The 16,674-nt window shown below is 45.8% G+C and overlaps 1 protein-coding gene across 16 annotated transcripts in view; it reads left to right on the top strand.

The window, feature by feature from the left end:
* The window catches only part of LOC143277973 (talin-1-like), a 218,750-nt gene that overhangs the window by 174,368 nt on the left and 27,708 nt on the right, over window positions 1-16,674 (top strand). For 14 of the 16 annotated variants that reach the window (XR_013053819.1, XM_076582975.1, XM_076582969.1 and 11 more), the window contains 5 exons: window positions 512-628; window positions 1,819-2,004; window positions 3,110-3,214; window positions 5,557-5,662; window positions 11,811-11,876. Coding sequence is in view for 15 of the 16 variants with exons in the window: in XM_076582975.1 (XP_076439090.1) it covers window positions 512-628; window positions 1,819-2,004; window positions 3,110-3,214; window positions 5,557-5,662; window positions 11,811-11,876 (580 nt within the window). In the remaining variant the exon portion in view is untranslated. The remainder of the gene's footprint in view (window positions 1-511; window positions 629-1,818; window positions 2,005-3,109; window positions 3,215-5,556; window positions 5,663-11,810; window positions 11,877-16,674) is intronic. The other 2 variants (XM_076582979.1, XM_076582974.1) reach the window with 1 other exon arrangement.

Genomic DNA, 16,674 nt, shown 5'->3' with positions numbered 1-16,674 from the left:
TTTCTCCTCTTCTCCTACCTCTCCTCTTCTCCTCCCTTTCCTCTTCCCTCTCTGCTTTTTCTGCTCCTCTCTGTCTCTGTCCCCCCCTTCTCTGTTCTCTTTGTTCTCCTCCTCCCTCCCTCTCTGTTCCTCTGTTCTCCTCTCTGTTGCCCTCTCTGTTCTCTCTCTGTGTTCTTTCTCTCTCTCTCTGTGTTCTTCTCTGTTCTCCTCTCTGTTCTTAGTCTTTCTTCTTCTGTTCCCTGCCCGCCTTTCTCCCTCCCTCCCCTCCCTCCCTACACCCCCACACCCCCACCTTCCACCAACTTGACCAAGCCACACCCTACTCTCCACATACCTGTCTTCATCCTCTTCCATGCTCAGTCTGTGCATGTATCTTTTCTTGTTCAGCTGGCTTGCATACACACATGCAATACACACACATGCGCTCATCCGGCATGCACACACACACACACACACACATACACACACACAGTGGTGCAGGTAGTGACCCTCACAGTGACGATGACCTCAGGTGATGGTGACCAACGTGACCTCCCTGCTGAAGACAGTGAAGGCTGTGGAGGACGAGGCCGTGAGAGGGACGCGCGCTCTGGAGTCCACCATCGAGGCCATCGGACAGGAAGTCAAGGTCAGTCGTCTCCCTTATGCTTGCCTACTGTCCCCGCTTGTCCGTGTACGTTCTGGAAAAACCAACAAAAATGTCACTGTGTTACCAGAGTATGAAAAGAAAAATTTGTTGCTTTTGCGGGGGAGGGTGTGTGTGTGTGTGTGGGGGGGGGGCAGGGGGGGGGGCAAAAAAAATATAAAGGGTCACTGTGCTGCGAAAATAGGAAAAGAAAAAAAAAGTGGCTATTCCATAGAAAATTAAGAAAAAAGTGCATGGTGGATTTCTTAAGATGACTGCAGTGGCAGCTTAGATTATGTCATTTTCATGCGTCAGCATTCTGTCAGAGCTGGAAAATTGGAAAGCAAGGTGGTGACAAAGAGGAACACATTTAAGGACCACACTGAAAAATGATGAAGATGATGCATGCAGGGCACCGTGCCACACAACATCAGCACAAAATCCACGATGAAGATGATGCATGCAGGGCACCGTGTCAGACAACATCTGCACAAAATCCATGATGAAGATGATGCATGCAGGGCACCGTGCCAGACAACATCAGCACAAAATCCATGATGAAGATGATGCATGCAGGGCACCGTGTCAGACAACATCGGCACAAAATCCATGATGAAGATGATGCATGCAGGGCACCGTGCCAGACAACATCAGCACAAAATCCATGATGTGTCTCCAGGTGTAAAATGTTGAAGGTAGACATGCAGTGTGTGTGTCTCCAGGTGTAAAATGCTGAAGGTAGACATGCAGTGTGTGTGTCTCCAGGTGTAAAATGCTGAAGGTAGACATGCAGTGTGTGTGTCTCCAGGTGTAAAATGCTGAAGGTAGACATGCAGTGTGTGTGTCTCCAGGTGTAAAATGTTGAAGGTAGACATGCAGTGTGTGTGTCTCCAGGTGTAAAATGCTGAAGATAGACATGCAGTGTGTGTGTCTCCAGGTGTAAAATGCTGAAGATAGACATGCAGTGTGTGTCTCCAGGTGTAAAGTGTTGAAGGTAGACATGCAGTGTGTGTGTCTCCAGGTGTAAAATGCTGAAGATAGACATGCAGTGTGTGTGTCTCCAGGTGTAAAATGCTGAAGGTAGACATGCAGTGTGTGTGTCTCCAGGTGTAAAATGTTGAAGGTAGACATGCAGTGTGTGTCTCTCCAGGTGTAAAATGCTGAAGGTAGACATGCAGTGTTTGTGTCTCCAGGCGTTCGACGCCACGGACGACATCCCCAGGAAGGCCACGGCAGAGGACCTGATCCGCTTCACCAAGCCTCTCACCATGGCCACGGCCAAGGCCGTTGCCGCCGGCAACTCGTGCCGACAGGAGGACATCATCGCTGCCGCCAACTTGGGTCGCAAGTGTATCTTTGAGCTGTTTGGCGTCATCAAGGTGTGTGGGGGCGCGCGGGGCAGTGTTTAGGGTTCCAGCGTTTGGGGTTCCAGTCTTTGGGTTCCTCTCCTGTCCCCTCCTTTCTCTGTGTGTGTGCTGCCTTGTGTCTCTGCCTGTCTCCATGGTTTTTTGTCTGTCTGTCTGTCTTCTTGGTGCCTTTGTCTCTTTTTTTTTTTTGTGCCTTTGTGTCTCAGTCAGTCTTAGTGCTTATATGTGTCTCTCTATTCTTTGTGCCTCTGTCTGTCTTTCTATCTTTGTGCTTCTGTCTGTCTTTCTATCTTTGTGCTTCTGTCTGTCTTTGTGCTTCTGTCTGTCTTTCTATCTTTGTGCTTCTGTCTGTCTTTGTGCTTCTGTCTGTCTTTCTATCTTTGTGCTTCTGTCTGTCTGTCTGTCTTTGTGCCTCTGTCTGTCTTTCTGTCTTTGTGCCTCTGTCTGTCTTTCTGTCTTTGTGCCTCTGTCTGTCTTTCTGTCTTTGTGCCTCTATCTGTCTGTCTGTCTTTGTGCCTCTGTCTGTCTTTCTGTCTTTGTGCCTCTGTCTGTCTTTCTGTCTTTGTGCCTCTATCTGTCTGTCTGTCTTTGTGCCTCTGTCTGTCTTTCTGTCTTTCTGCCTCTGTCTGTCTTTCTGTCTTTGTGCCTCTGTCTGTCTTTGTGCCTCTGTCTGTCTTTGTGCCTCTGTCTGTCTTTCTGTCTTTCTGCCTCTGTCTGTCTTTCTGTCTTTCTGTCTTTCTGCCTCTGTCTGTCTTTCTGTCTTTGTGCCTCTGTCTCACTGATCCCTTCTCCGTTGTTTACTTGCTTCCAGTGTAGGGGCAGGATAGGATTCGTTTGTCCTTGTGTCCGCCAGTTTGCACTTGAGTCATCAGCGGATCCCTGTCCCGACTGGTGAAGTTCAGAATTGGCAGAGAGGCCAGTTTGTAGTGCACTGCCTTGCTGGCTGTGACGGCGTGTGGCGTGGAGGTGTTGACGGAAGGTCAGGCGACTGTGGTTAGTGTCTTGCCTCAAACCCTCATCTCTGAGCAGGCATGGTTTGTAAGTCAGCATTGGATGACTACGACAAGGGCAGTGCAGTGAGGTGATGACGTCTATGTGTGTGTGTGTGTGTACACAGGGAGCGGCAGCCACGGCAGAAACAGCGGAGATCAAGAAGCGAGCGCTGAATGCGGGTCGCAACGCGGCCATCGTCTACAGGGAGCTGCTGGAGACTGTGCACCAGGTAACACCACCGTCCCTGTGTGGTTCTCCTTGCGTTGTTGACAGTGGGAGCTGGCCAGTGTAGGACCACTTTGTTGTCAGTGTGCTGGCCAGTGTAGGACCACTTTGTTGTCTGTGTGCTGGCCAGTGTAGGACCACCTTGTTGTCAGTGTGCTGGCCAGTGTAGGACCACTTTGTTGTCAGTGTGCTGGCCAGTGTAGGACCACTTTGCTGTCTGTGTGCTGGCCAGTGTAGGACCACTTTGTTAGTGTGCTGGCCAGTGTAGGACCACTTTGTTGTTAGTGTGCTGGCCAGTGTAGGACCACTTTGTTGTCAGTGTGCTGGCCAGTGTAGGACCACTTTGTTGTCAGTGTGCTGGCCAGTGTAGGACCACTTTGTTGTCAGTGTGCTGGCCAATTTAGGACCACTTTGTTGTCAGTGTGCTGGCCAGTGTAGGACCACTTTGCTGTCAGTGTGCTGGCCAGTGTAGGACCACTTTGTTGTCTTTGTGCTGGCCAGTGTAGGACCACTTTGTTGTCTGTGTGCTGGCCAGTGTAGGACCACTTTGTTGTCTGTGTGCTGGCCAGTGTAGGACCACTTTGCTGTCAGTGTGCTGGCCAGTGTAGGACCACTTTGTTGTCTGTGTGCTGGCCAGTGTAGGACCACTTTGTTGTCTGTGTGCTGGCCAGTGTAGGACCACTTTGTTGTCTGTGTGCTGGCCAGTGTAGGACCACTTTGTTGTCTGTGTGCTGGCCAGTGTAGGACCACTTTGTTGTCTGTGTGCTGGCCAGTGTAGGACCACTTTGTTGTGTGTGAGCTGGCCAGTGTAGGACCACTTTGTTGTCAGTGTGCTGGCCAGTGTAGGACCACTTTGTTGTCTGTGTGCTGGCCAGTGTAGGACCACTTTGTTGTCAGTGTGCTGGCCAGTGTAGGACCACTTTGTTGTCAGTGTGCTGGCCAGTGTAGGACCACTTTGTTGTCAGTGTGCTGGCCAGTGTAGGACCACTTTGTTGTCAGTGTGCTGGCCAGTGTAGGACCACTTTGTTGTCAGTGTGCTGGCCAGTGTAGGACCACTTTGTTGTCTGTGTGCTGGCCAGTGTAGGACCACTTTGTTGTCTGTGTGCTGGCCAGTGTAGGACCACTTTGTTGTCAGTGTGCTGGCCAGTGTAGGACCACTTTGTTAGTGTGCTGGCCAGTGTAGGACCACTTTGTTTGTGTGCTGGCCAGTGTAGGACCACTTTGTTGTCTGTGTGCTGGCCAGTTTAGGACCACTTTGTTGTCTGTGTGCTGGCCAGTGTAGGACCACTTGTCAGTGTGCTGGCCAGTGTAGGACCACTTGTCTGTGTGCTGGCGAATGTAATACATCATTCATAATCTGTGTCCCATAAATGCATGTACATATGTTTGCAAACACATACGCACCCTTGCACATGCACACACACACACAGAAGAAGATGGTGAATCTTTGTTGAACTTGAAAAAGACTTGTGTCAAGAATGCAACGCTTTTTTGCCATTTTGTGGATGTTTTGGCCACTGTTGAGGACTCTTCACCAGTTGACCACTGAGGTCTCTGACAGTGTTCTTACAAGGAACACCTGTGACATGTTGGGTGTGTGAGTCACTGGAGGACAGCTTGTTCATCAGACAGGCTTTGAGGGCATTGTCACAGGGTGGTGGGGGAGAGGGGTCAGTGAATAGTATCTTCATCAGACAGGCTTTCAGGGCATTGTCACAGGGTGGTGGGGGAGAGAGGGGTGAGTGAATAGTATCTTCATCAGACAGGCTTTCAGGGCATTGTCACAGGGTGGTGGGGGAGAGAGGGGTGAGTGAATAGTATCTTCATCAGACAGGCTTTCAGGGCATTGTCACAGGGTGGTGGGGGAGAGGGGTGAGTGAATAGTATCTTCATCAGACAGGCTTTCAGGGCATTGTCACAGGGTGGTGGGGGAGAGGGGTGAGTGAATAGTATCTTCATCAGACAGGCTTTCAGGGCATTGTCACAGGGTGGTGGGGGAGAGGGGTCAGTGAATAGTATCTTCATCAGACAGGACTCGGGGGCGTGGTGTGGAGTGGGTTGGTGGTTTGTGTGGGTCAGTGCAGTCCGTGTTCACTGTGTGCATTGATGTGGTTTGGAGGGGAGGTGGCAGAATGGTTAAGATGCGTATCAGCCAGCTCAGCGCCCTTGAGGGCTTGGGTTCAAATCCTGATCACGCCCTTTCTGGCAGATGTGGTGTAACATACATTTGGATCAGTCTGAATGCGGTGATGCCCCCCCCCCACCCCCCTGAAAAACCAAAACTGGGGAGGGTGGGGGGGGAGGGTTGGTGCAGTGTTGACCTGTGACCTTGACCTGGCGGTGTAGGTGGTGATGCGGCCGACCCCTGAAGGTCGTCAGAACCTGGCCCTGGTGTCGAGGAAAGTGGCCAACGCTGTGACGGAGCTGGTGCAGTCGGCAGAGATCATCAAAGGTGGGTGTGTGGGTGTTTTGGCCGCTGCTCCTATTTTGTGTGGGTGTGGGTGGATGGCGGTGTTGTGGCATGGTGCTGTGGTGTCGGCTTCATTGCCTTGTGTGACACAAAGAATTAGGGGTGTGTGTGTGTGTGTGTGTGTGCATAATGGTTTGAAAGAAACAAGGATAGTGGTGGCTGTGGTTAGGAACTGGGTTTATTGTGGTCACTCAGTGTTTTTGTTGAATGTGTGTGGGAGTGAGGGTACAGGCGGAAGTTTTGCAGTGACCTGGTTCTTTTGTGTGTGTGTGTGTGTGTGTGTGTGTGTGGAAGTGCATCTCTTCAAACTGGCAGTGAAACTGAAAACAAGAATGAGAAAGAGATGTGTTGGAACTGGTTGATTTGTGGTTTTTAGTTCGTGTGTGGAGCTTATTTACTAAGAATGTTTTTTTTTCTTCTTTTTTTCTTCTTTTATTTTTAGAGTCAAGAAGATGGGACCAGATGTGTAGGAACTGTGAATTATTTTATTTGTGACAACAGCTGTCAGCAGGCTAGATTTTATGTTAGTTACACTGATGCGTGTATTTTGTCAGAATTTTGTGGTTGGTTTCATTTTTGGATATGTTTATTAGACATTGCATGTGTTGTAATGAGGAGTATAGTATGTTTGTTAGACTTTATGTGTGTGTGTGTGCTGTATTGTGGGGTGTGTTTGTTTCACTGTGTGCGTATGTTGTGTAGAGGAGTTTGTTAGACTGTGTGTGTGTGTGTGTGTGTGTGTGTGTTGGGGGCTGTGTTTGTTAGACTTTGTGTACGAGCGTTTTGTGGTGCGTTACTTTGACGAGTCCCTCCTTCAGACATGCCACAGTTCGACGGTGAGAGCTGTGGTATGTGTGTGGATGTGTGTGTGTGTGTGTGTTGGGGAGGGTGGGGGGTGGGGTGGGGGGTGCACAGGAAGCAGAGCTGCACTGACTGTGTGCGCGGTGTTCTCCCCTGTCTGCCGTGATTTTCTCCTGAGGTTGAGTTGTCTTTCCTTGTCCCTCCCTTCATCGTTTTTTTTTTTTTTTTGTTTTGTTCCCTGTGGATTTTGTTCCCTGTGGATTTTGCTGTGTGGTCTTGGTGGTGTTCTTTCTGCTGCACACCCCCTTCCAGTCCCTGATCACAGACTGCTGTCTGTCTGTCTGTCTGTCTGTCTGTCTCCTTTTCTTGATCTCTTTCTCATTGAGTTTCTCTTTGCTGTCGTTCGCTCGCTGTTACATTTTCTTCATGGTAAGAAAATTCTTTGAGACAGGTTTGTGTTTGTGTGCTGAGGACACCATGTTATTCTTCCCACAGTAGGTAATGATGTATTGTGTGCTTGTGTGTGTGTGTGTGTGTGTGTGTTGAATACGGACTGGAACTGATTTTATTGAATTTTATAGTCTGTTCACGATCTGTGACATCAGCATGTAGTGACATTTCTGTGTTGACTGAGTGTATGATGCAGTGGATGATTGTGTAATGTGTTGAGTTTGTATGATTGTGTAATGTGTGTTGAGTTTGTATGATTGTGTAATGTGTTGAGTTTGTATGATTGTGTAATGTGTTGAGTTTGCATGATTATGTAATGTGTTGAGTTTGTATGATTGTGTAATGTGTTTGGTTTGGATGGTTGTTCGATGTCTTTGGTTTGTATGTATGCATGTATGTGTTGTGTGTGGATGACTGTATACTGCGTTGTGTTTGGATGACTGTATATTGTGTTGTGTGTGGATGACTGTATATTGTGTTGTGTTGGATGACTGTATATTGTGTTGTGTGTGGATGACATGACTGTATATTGTGTTGTGTGTGGATGACTGTATATTGTGTTGTGTGTGGATGACTGTATACTGTGTTGTGTGTGGATGACTGTATATTGTGTTGTGTGTGGATGACTGTATATTGTGTTGTGTTTGGATGACTGTATATTGTGTTGTGTGTGGATGACTGTATATTGTGTTGTGTTTGGATGGGATGACTGTATATTGTGTTGTGTGTGGATGACTGTATATTGTGTTGTGTTTGGATGACATGACTGTATATTGTGTGTTTGGATGACATGACTGTATATTGTGTTGTGTTTGGATGACTGTATATTGTGTTGTGTTTGGATGACTGTATATTGTGTTGTGTTTGGATGACTGTATATTGTGTTGTGTTTGGATGGGATGACTGTATATTGTGTTGTGTGTGGATGACTGTATATTGTGTTGTGTGTGGATGACTGTATATTGTGTTGTGTTTGGATGACTGTATATTGTGTTGTGTTTGGATGACTGTATATTGTGTTGTGTGTGGATGACATGACTGTATATTGTGTTGTGTTTGGATGACTGTATATTGTGTTGTGTGTGGATGACTGTATATTGTGTTGTGTGTGGATGACTGTATATTGTGTTGTGTGTGGATGACTGTATATTGTGTTGTGTTTGGATGGGATGACTGTATATTGTGTTGTGTGTGGATGACTGTATATTGTGTTGTGTTTGGATGACATGACTGTATATTGTGTTGTGTTTGGATGACTGTATATTGTGTTGTGTTTGGATGACTGTATATTGTGTTGTGTTTGGATGACTGTATATTGTGTTGTGTGTGGATGACTGTATATTGTGTTGTGTGTGGATGACTGTATACTGCGTTGTGTTTGGACTGTATATTGTGTTGTGTTTGGATGGGATGACTGTATATTGTGTTGTGTTTGGATGACATGACTGTATATTGTGTTGTGTTTGGATGACATGACTGTATATTGTGTTGTGTGTGGATGACTGTATATTGTGTTGTGTGTGGATGACATGACTGTATATTGTGTTGTGTGTGGATGACATGACTGTATATTGTGTTGTGTGTGGATGACTGTATATTGTGTTGTGTGTGGATGACATGACTGTATATTGTGTTGTGTTTGGATGACTGTATATTGTGTTGTGTTTGGATGACATGACTGTATATTGTGTTGTGTTTGGATGAGATGACTGTATATTGTGTTGTGTTTGGATGGGATGACTGTATATTGTGTTGTGTTTGGATGACTGTATATTGTGTTGTGTTTGGATGACTGTATATTGTGTTGTGTTTGGATGATGACTGTATATTGTGTTGTGTTTGGAATGACTGTATATTGTGTTGTGTGATGACTGACTGTATATTGTGTTGTGTGTGGATGACTGTATACTGAGTTGTGTGACTGTAACTTGTGTTGTGTAGGATGGGATGACTGTATATTGTGTTGTGTGTGGATGCATGACTGTATATTGTGTTGTGTTTGGATGACTGTATATTGTGTTGTGTGTGGTGGATGACTGTATATTGTGTTGTGTGGATGATGACTGTATATTGTGTTGTGTGTGGATGACTGTATATTGTGTTGTGTGTGGATGACTGTATATTGTGTGTGTTAGTGTTGTGTGTGGATGACATGACTGTATATTGTTGTGTGTGGATGACTGTATATTGTGTTGTGTGTGGATGACTGTATACTGCGTTGTGTGTGGATGACTGTATATTGTGTTGTGTGTGGATGACTGTATACTGCGTTGTGTGTGGATGACTGTATATTGTGTTGTGTGTGGATGACTGTATATTGTGTTGTGTTTGGATGACATGACTGTATATTGTGTTGTGTGTGGATGACTGTATATTGTGTTGTGTGTGGATGACTGTATATTGTGTTGTGTGTGGATGACTGTATATTGTGTTGTGTTTGGATGACATGACTGTATATTGTGTTGTGTGTGGATGACTGTATATTGTGTTGTGTGTGGATGACTGTATATTGTGTTGTGTTTGGATGGGATGACTGTATATTGTGTTGTGTGTGGATGACATGACTGTATATTGTGTTGTGTGTGGATGACTGTATATTGTGTTGTGTTTGGATGACATGACTGTATATTGTGTTGTGTGTGGATGACTGTATACTGCGTCGTGTGTGGATGGGATGACTGTATATTGTGTTAGGATGATTGTATGCTGTGTTGTGTTAGGATGATTGTATAGTATGTTTGGTTTGCGTGTATGTGTAATGTTTTTGGTTTGGATGTGTTGTGTTTTGGAATTATTTTGAATGCGTTGTATTTGGATCATTGTTTAAAGCGTTTGGTTTTGAATTGATTGTGTGTGTGTGTGTGTGTGTATGTATATATGTACGTAGCCCCAAGCCGCTGGGCGTCGTTTTGGAGACTGGGCACTGCGGCCACAGGTTGAGCATCACTCACATTGTTTGTCTGTCAGTCACTGTTGCTGTTCTGCTGCACCTCTGGTCTGGTCTGGTCTGGTCTTAATGGTGTGCTATGGTCCTGACTCTTACACACGTGTACATTCGCACACTGGGGTTTTTTTTTGTTGTTTTTTGGGTTTTTTTTTGTGTTTTTTTTTGGTTTGTTCTTGACAGTCTGTGGCCTTTGTTTTGGTTTGGTTTTTGGTTTAGTTTGTGTTTTCTTTAAATAATGAAATCTGTTGGGGTTTTTTCTGTCTTCTTGGGTTGTGTTAAGTGTGTGTGGTGTGTGTGTCAGTGTGAGCAGGGAGAGAGTCTGTGTGTTTTCAGATAGTTTGATTTGTGGCTGTTCTTGTGTGTGTTTCTGAGTGTGTGTGTGTGTGTGTGTGTGTGTGTGTGTGTGTGTGTGTGTGTGTGAGAGAGAGAGAGAGAAGAGAGAACACTGAACACTGAACACTTTAATGTCAATAGCTTTACAGCCCTAATGACATGGGGGTTCATAATACAAATAACAACATGCATCAGTAGTAATAATATTGATGAAAACCAAAGCCAAAACGAAATCGAGAGAGAGAGAGAGAGAGAGAGTAATGGCTTTCTCTGATCCAGCTGACCCTGACAGACACCAGAAAAACAGTGTTCAGTTTTTGTTGGAAAGGAATGTAAGCAGTAAGTCTAAATGAAAGTTAAGAATAAGATTGGGGGAAAAAAAAAGTTTTGATAAAGAAAGGAAACAGAATGCATTCCATCAGTAGGTTCCACATTTCATGATGATGATAAATTTGTTGGTTTGTTTTCAAGATAGTAAGTACTTAAACATACCTGCTACATAGTTAGTACTTAAACACACCTGCTATGTAATTGGTACTTAAAACACAACACCAGCTATATAGTAAGTACTTAAACATACCCTTGGTGGTGGGTACAGTTAAAACGCAGCTGTCTTTTGTTTTCAGTCTAATTCCGACAGTTGTTTTCAGGTTCTTGACAAACACTTTTGTGTAACTGAGAAATCTTCCCCCTTCTCTTCTCTACTAAGTTATAACATTACTGAACCTTAACATTGTGGTGGTTAAAGGTGTGATTAGTTACAGCTATATGGGTCTGTGAAACCACTGAAAAAAAAAAAAAAGGTTGTGATTTTTGTTCCTTGTTGTGGAGAGGTATCTTTAATGGCTGACAGCATCCATAAAGTTGTCTGACAGAACATGATAAATGCGACCAGTGTGTGGTTTGACCTTAATTAGTGTGCACCAGAGGGTGTTAATTGTCAGTGTGTGGTTTGACCTTAATTAGTGTGCACCAGAGGGTGTTAATTGTCAGTGTGTGGTTTGACCTTAATTAGTGTGCACCAGAGGGTGTTAATTGTCATTGTGTGGTTTGACCTTAATTAGTGTGCACCAGAGGGTGTTAATTGTCATTGTGTGGTTTGACCTTAATTAGTGTGCACCAGAGGGTGTTAATTGTCATTGTGTGGTTTGACCTTAATTAGTGTGCACCAGAGGGTGTTAATTGTCATTGTGTGGTTTGACCTTAATTAGTGTGCACCAGAGGGTGTTAATTGTCAGTGTGTGGTTTGACCTTAATTAGTGTGCACCAGAGGGTGTTAATTGTCAGTGTGTGGTTTGACCTTAATTAGTGTGCACCAGAGGGTGTTAATTGTCAGTGTGTGGTCTGACCTTAATGAGTGTGCACTTGTGGGTCTTAATTAGTGTGTGTTTTGACCTCAGTGTGGTGTTGTTTGGTGAAGCCATGCTGTGAGCAAGAGAGGGGGCAGAAGAAGGGGTGTTGTAGGGAGGTTGGGGGGGGGGGGGGTGCAGTGGTGAGGGAGAGGGGCCCAGCCTGCAGAGGCAGTACACAGCAGGATGACGTGCCAGGAGTGGTGCTGTGTTCTGGGGACTGAAGACAGTGCTGTGTGTTGTTCCACAGATTGCCAGCCCAGAATCCACCCTCTCCTCTTCCCCAGAGGTTTTGCCAGCCCTCCCTTTTTCACAGGTCTGCTGACTGATGACTGGCTGACTGTTGTAGCTGCTACCTGTGTGGTGGCTTCACGCCCCGTCCCCCCCCCCCCCCCCTCTCTGCCCTGCCTGCCTGCCTGCCTGCCTGCCTGTCTACCGTGTTTTACTGACTGTAGGGCGCTACTTTTCTCCGCAGCTTTGATACCTGCACCTTATAATAGGGTTCTAGTATGTCAAAACGCTGTCGTGAATCAGAATTGTATTGAGGTTTGCCTCCAAACCTGGAAGCGTAACGCTTTTCTGTGGCACCAAAAATAAATGAAACCTTTCCATGAATTGGAATAAAAGAAAAAAGAAAAAAAAAAAACCCAAACAACCAGCTGATAAACAACTCCAGAGGGGGAGCATGGACAGGGTGGATTCCAGAAGGCGGAGATGAACAGAAAAGATGTGTTAGATGATGAGCCAGCTGGTGAGAGTTTTGATAACGATGTCAAGAGTTACAACATCAAAGTAGCTGACACATGTGAAGAGTTTTGATGATGATGATGATGATGTCTGGGTTTCAACATCACTTCAACATGGCCATGGTAGCAGCAGCGACCAGCCTGACCAGTGCTCAGCAGGGGGGGTGGGATCATTTGATGTGTGCCACATGAATTGTCATACCTTATTTATCGTCAAAATTGTAAAGTCTTTCAAACGTTGAGGGTACACCCAGCAGTGGGAAGCGCCTCGCTGTCAGTAAAATGCGGTGGTCACTGTGGGGGAACACTGTGGCTGGGGTGGGCCTGGTCACAGGGGGTGGGGAGGGGGGGGGGGGGGGGGCTTTTTTCACTTCCTTTTTTTTCTGCTCACTGTAGACACGGGCAGGAGATTTTGTTTCGTTGTCAGTTTTATGTTCCTTCCTAGTTGATTTCTTCTTCACTTTGTAGTCTTGTTGTCTGTTGGAAGTTTTCTGCCCTTCCTGTGGCTGTGGGCCTGTGTGTGGGCTTTGTTGTGTTGTGGGTTTGGTTCCGTGTTGTCCTGCTGGCTGCTCTGCCCTGTGGTCTGGGCTCTCCTCTCTCTGGGCGTCTCTGCAAAGGGGGCGTGTCCTCTTCTCTCTCTGGGCGTCTCTGCAAAGGGGGCGTGTCCTCTTCTCTGTCTTCTCTCTGGGCGTCTCTGCAAAGGGGGCGTGTCCTCTTCTCTCTCTGGGCGTCTCTGCAAAGGGGGCGTGTCCTCTTCTCTGTCTTCTCTCTGGGCGTCTCTGCAAAGAGGGCGTGTCCTCTTCTCCCTTGGGCAGCACCTGCTTGTAGCGGAAAGCTTTCTTTGCTGGAGCGCGCAGGGCTTAGGAGAGTGGCAGGCAGCTTCTCTTCAGATGTGTCCACTTGGGGTGTATTTGATGCTTCACTGCTCGGAAAGTCAGAGGCTTGTTGGGAAGAAAGTGGGGTTGACAGGCAGCAAGGAAGGAAGGAAGGAGGTATTGTGTATAGAACTGGGTTGACAGGCGTGTATAGAAGTGGGTTGACAGGCAGGAAGGAAGGAAGGAAGGAGGTATTGTGTATTGAAGTGGGTTGACAAGCGTGTATAGAAGTGGGTTGACAGGCAGGAAGGAAGGAAGGAGGTATTGTGTATTGAAGTGGGTTGACAGGCAGGAAGGAAGGAAGGAAGGATGGAGGTATTGTGTATAGAAGTGGGTTGACAGGCGCGTATAGAAGGGGGTTGACAGGCAGGAAGGAAGGAAGGAAGGAGGTATTGTGTATAGAAGTGGGTTGACAGGCGCGTATAGAAGTGGGTTGACAGGCAGGAAGGGAGGAAGGAAGGAGGTATTGTGTATAGAAGTGGGTTGACAGGCAGGAAGGAAGGAAGGAAGGAGGTATTGTGTATAGAAGTGGGTTGACAGGCAGGAAGGAAGGAAGGAGGTATTGTGTATAGAAGTGGGTTGACAGGAAGGAAGGAAGGAAGGAAGGAGGTATTGTGTATAGAAGTGGGTTGACAGGAAGGAAGGAAGGAAGGAAGGAGGTATTGTGTATAGAAGTGGGTTGACAGGCAGGAAGGAAGGAAGGAAGGAGGTATTGTGTATAGAAGTGGGTTGACAGGCAGGAAGCAAGGAAGGAAGGAGGTATTGTGTATAGAAGTGGGTTGACAGGCAGGCAGGAAGGAAGGAAGGAAGGAGGTATTGTGTATAGAAGTGGCTTGACAGGCAGGAAGGAAGGAAGGAAGTAAGGAGGTATTGTGTATAGAAGTGGGTTGACAGGCAGCAAGGAAGGAAGGAAGGAAGGAAGGAAGGAGGTATTGTGTATAGAAGTGGGTTGACAGGCAGGCAGGAAGGAAGGAAGGAAGGAGGTATTGTGTATAGAAGTGGGTTGACAGGCAGGCAGGAAGGAAGGAAGGAAGGAGGTATTGTGTATAGAAGTGGGTTGACAGGCAGGAAGGAAGGAAGGAAGGAGGTATTGTGTATAGAAGGGGGTTGACAGGCAGGAAGTAAGGAAGGAGGTATTGTGTATTGAAGTGGGTTGACAGGCAGGCAGGAAGGAAGGAAGGAAGGAGGTATTGTGTATAGAAGTGGGTTGACAGGCATGAAGGAAGGAAGGAAGGAGGTATTGTGTATAGAAGGGGGTTGACAGGCAGGAAGGAAGGAAGGAAGGAGGTATTGTGTATAGAAGTGGGTTGACAGGCAGGAAGGAAGGAAGGAGGTATTGTGTATAGAAGTGGGTTGACAGGCAGGAAGGAAGGAAGGAAGGAGGTATTGTGTATAGAAGTGGGTTGACAGGCAGGAAGGAAGGAAGGAAACTGGACCAGCTGTTCATCTCGAGAGGTATTGGTGGACTGAAAAAATAATCACAGCTTTGGCTCAGTTGATAAGTAAATGGTCTCATCGCTGTATCAGCACTTGCTTATCTTATACCTGTTTTTATTTTTGTGTGTATTTCTTTTGTTTATTAAAATTTTGTCCTGTATAGATTTTACTCGAGCTAGTATCGTTGGCTGAATGTTTGGTCACTTCACGTTTTATTTCATTGCCGTTGTGTATTATCTTGTTTATCAAGAGTAGCTGTAGCAAAGTGCCAGAGGAAGGTTGAAAATTTGTTATTTGCGAATTAATTTGCGTTTCTGTATTGTGTGTGGAAAAAAAAGGGGGCTATGGTTATGGTCTCTGGCATATTTGTAAAAATGGGCTGTGTTGACTGTGTACATTGTGTGTAAAAAGGGCTGTGTTGACTGTGTACATTGTGTGTAAAAAGGGCTGTGTTGACAGTGTACATTGTGTGTAAAAATGGGCCGTGTTGACAGTGTGTATTGTGTGTAAAAAGGGCTGTGTTGACAGTGTACATTGTGTGTAAAAAGGGCTGTGTTGACAGTGTGTATTGTGTGTAAAAATGGGCTGTGTTGACAGTGTGTATTGTGTGTAAAAATGGGCTGTGTTGACTGTGTACATTGTGTGTAAAAAGGGCTGTGTTGACAGTGTACATTGTGTGTAAAAAGGGCCATGTTGACAGTGTGTATTGTGTGTAAAAAGGGCTGTGTTGACAGTGTACATTGTGTGTAAAAAGGGCCATGTTGACAGTGTGTATTGTGTGTAAAAAGGGCTGTGTTGACAGTGTACATTGTGTGTAAAAAGGGCTGTGTTGACTGTGTACATTGTGTGTAAAAATGGGCTGTGTTGACTGTGTACATTGTGTGTAAAAAGGGCTGTGTTGACAGTGTACATTGTGTGTAAAAAGGGCTGTGTTGACAGTGTACATTGTGTGTAAAAATGGGCCGTGTTGACAGCGTGTATTGTGTGTAAAAAGGGCTGTGTTGACAGTGTACATTGTGTGTAAAAAGGGCTGTGTTGACAGTGTAATTGAATGTAAAAGGGGCCGTATTGACGGTACATTGTGTGTAAAAAGGACTGTTGACAGTGTACATTGTGTGTAAAAAGGGCTGTGTTGACAGTGTACATTGTGTGTAAAAAGGGCAGTATTGACTGTGTACATTGTGTGTAAAAAGGGCTGTATTGACTGTGTACATTGTATGTAAAAAGGGCTGTGTTGACAGTGTGCATTGTGTGTAAAAAGGGCTGTGTTGACTGTACATTGTGTGTAAAAGGCTGTATTGAATGTGTACATTGTGTGTAAAAAGGGCTGTGTTGACTGTACATTGTGTGTAAAAAGGGCTGTGTTGACTGTGTTGATTGTGTGTAAAAAGGGCTGTGCTGACAGTATATATGTATATATATTGTGTGTGTGTGTAAAAAGGGCTGTGTTGACAGTGTGAAGGAGACGTGTAGTGTGTTGCCGTCAACACAAACTCTGTGTACAGGGGGGTGGCAGGGAGGGTGTGACCTGTGAAGTGCCTGCATGCTGATGTCCTCGTCAGTCATGGAAGGCTAAGATACTGGGTCCTGTTCAGCCCTGACTGTGGAACAAAGGATAAAGATAAAGATTTCTGTCATAATGCCGATCCTTTGGTTACAGAGGATGTGATCAGAAACTTTTTTAGAAAGGGAGACGTTATCAGTACCCCCCCCCCCCACTTTTGGTGCACTTTTTCAGGTGTTTGTATCTCTGCTTCCAAAAAGGCCACTTGTGCGTCAAGCACAGCAGGCCAGTTTTTAGTTTTGGTGGACATTTTTCTGGTGTTCTTTGCTATGTGTTGTGTTTTTTTTTTTCCTCACTTCTTTTTGCTGCATGCATGGTGACTTTGTTTGGGGGCCAGTTAGAAACAGTGAGAGGTGGAAAGGGGTGGTGTGATGAGTGACGATGGTGGAGGCCAGTCATGATGTGTATTTGTAGTGTCTGTACCTTGTGTGTTTGGGCCTTGATAGTAGTTTGTCATGGTTCAGGCTGACTAGTAGTGGACAGGTGTTCTTT

The sequence above is a fragment of the Babylonia areolata genome, chromosome 35 (genome assembly GCF_041734735.1).
Source record: "Babylonia areolata isolate BAREFJ2019XMU chromosome 35, ASM4173473v1, whole genome shotgun sequence".
Taxonomy (NCBI): Eukaryota; Metazoa; Mollusca; class Gastropoda; order Neogastropoda; family Buccinidae; genus Babylonia; species Babylonia areolata.
This window is presented reverse-complemented; position numbering and strand designations above follow the sequence as displayed.